The 1,854-nt window shown below is 42.1% G+C and overlaps 1 protein-coding gene across 2 annotated transcripts in view; it reads right to left on the bottom strand.

Annotated features, from left to right (window-relative positions):
- Positions 1 to 1,854, bottom strand: part of rhbdf2 (rhomboid 5 homolog 2 (Drosophila)) — a 59,950-nt gene that overhangs the window by 18,321 nt on the left and 39,775 nt on the right. For both annotated transcript variants that reach the window (XM_015399114.1, XM_015399115.1), the window contains exons 3-4: positions 1,391 to 1,574; positions 1,091 to 1,312 (exon numbers count right to left, since the gene is read on the bottom strand). In XM_015399114.1, the coding sequence (XP_015254600.1) occupies positions 1,091 to 1,312; positions 1,391 to 1,574 (406 nt within the window). The remainder of the gene's footprint in view (positions 1 to 1,090; positions 1,313 to 1,390; positions 1,575 to 1,854) is intronic.

Genomic DNA, 1,854 nt, shown 5'->3' with positions numbered 1-1,854 from the left:
TGTCCCGGCTGCAACAACGCTTTATTGGTTCCGCTATCGGGACAGAACCATGATGGCGAGCCGTTATTTTTTTTAAATAAAAATAAAAAATTGTCAATTTTAATGTTTTATTTAAAAAAATAAATCGTAATAAAAATAATCCTATTATGTTTTAAAAATTAAGACCTACGAAAGACTAATTTAAGAAATTTTTATACCAATTAAGGCCTTAGTTTTATTTTGAAGAATTCAATGCCTTTTAAGACTTTTTTAAGGACCCGCTGTAAATAAAATGCTAAATAAAAAAGGGCTTTTTTGTGCATAATAAAAAAAAAAAATTGCAGAATGAAAAAAAGAAATTGACCCAAAATTACAAGAACAAAACTGGAAATACTTTCCTAAAACTAGAGCATTATCAGAACAACAACTATCAGAACAACTCCAGACTATTAGCACTGATCTTTACGTGCTGGGAATTTAATAGAAGCACAAAGAGTTATGAACTTTAGAACGCTGCAAAGTTTAGAGAACTACTGCAAAACCTTTGAACAAGACCTCATCACATCACAGGTATTAGTGCATCTAAAAAAAACATTTAGATAACATAATAAATAGCATCTAATTTCCTGTTTCTGTTTCTGTCCTTCCTGTTTCTCTCATATGGGATCGCTTTTTCAAACGACGACGCCATCAGCTTACAACATTCTTCATTGTGCAGCGGATTTCTTTTTAGGTGGTGAAATAAATTATATTATGTTATTTAATTTAAATTTGTTTTTTGGCGGCACGTCTTACAAATCAGCGCCTTTACTTTGACGTCATCGCCGTTAAATCCACTGCCATATTGCTCAGCTGAAACACCTGATGTCGCCATATTTTGTTTACCGGTTGCTGTAGCGTGCATCCGTGCAACACGGAAAATAACACTGTTTGGAGGAGGGGCTTATGAAGCAGTTAAAGTGTGTGGGGGGAAAAATTCTCAGTGAAATAGATGCAGACGGCTAAATGTTGTTATGTGAATTTGTACTTGATGGCTGCGATAGAGTCATTTTAACTATTGTGCGAGGGAAAACTCGCAAACTATCGCCCACCCCTGAGCTGGATGGCTCACCCTCAGCAGGTTGGAAGCAGCTCTGATGCTCATCCGGGCCACAGACTCCCTCTTCCGTCTGGGGAAGCGGCTGTATCCGGAGCGCTGGCTGGTGAAGGAGCTCAGTGAGGCGACTCCGGGCGTGAAGGGCCCCCCGTGGGTTGTGTGGGGGGTTCTGGGTAAACCACCGTCCATCTCGTCTGGGTAACGGAAAGCCCTGCCTCGTGCCAGGGGGTCAACGATCTAAATGAGAACACAGAAATAGCTTTAAACCCAAAAAAGTCCTGTTTGAGTCTATCCAGGTGATGAAATCCGGCCTACCCTTGGCAGCCTGCTGGTGGCCGGAGAGTCTGGATTCTGGTCCAGTGTGGAGGCCGTCTCTGGTTCCCTGTACTGGGCCTTTAGCCTGCCGTAGCGCTGACTGCAGTGGCGCAGGCTCTTCCTGTGCCATACCTGCTGCTTCGTCTCACAGTCCTCACCGACGCCGAACCACTCAGCGGCATTTCTGAGGAGCACAACAGAGAAAAAAATAATAACAATGATCTTTTTACTAATGAACCACCTGTTCCTGAGCACAGTCAGTCAGCTGGCTGAAAGGAGCCGATTACATGTGAACAAACAAGGCTTCCCATCACTCCTGTTATGGTTAAACTGTTCATCCTGATCTAGCAGTTGATAGATGGATATACTGCTGATAGCTTGTAGCTGCAGTTTATTAAGAGTATATTCAATTCTATTCAGTTTATTTCTATAGCGCCAATTCACAACACGTCATCCCGAGTCAC

This window comes from Cyprinodon variegatus, unplaced genomic scaffold, assembly GCF_000732505.1.
Source record: "Cyprinodon variegatus isolate N-32 unplaced genomic scaffold, C_variegatus-1.0 Scaffold989, whole genome shotgun sequence".
Lineage (NCBI taxonomy): Eukaryota > Metazoa > Chordata > Actinopteri > Cyprinodontiformes > Cyprinodontidae > Cyprinodon > Cyprinodon variegatus.
The sequence above is the reverse complement of the archived record's forward strand: the minus strand, read 5'-3'. Positions and strand labels throughout refer to the sequence as shown.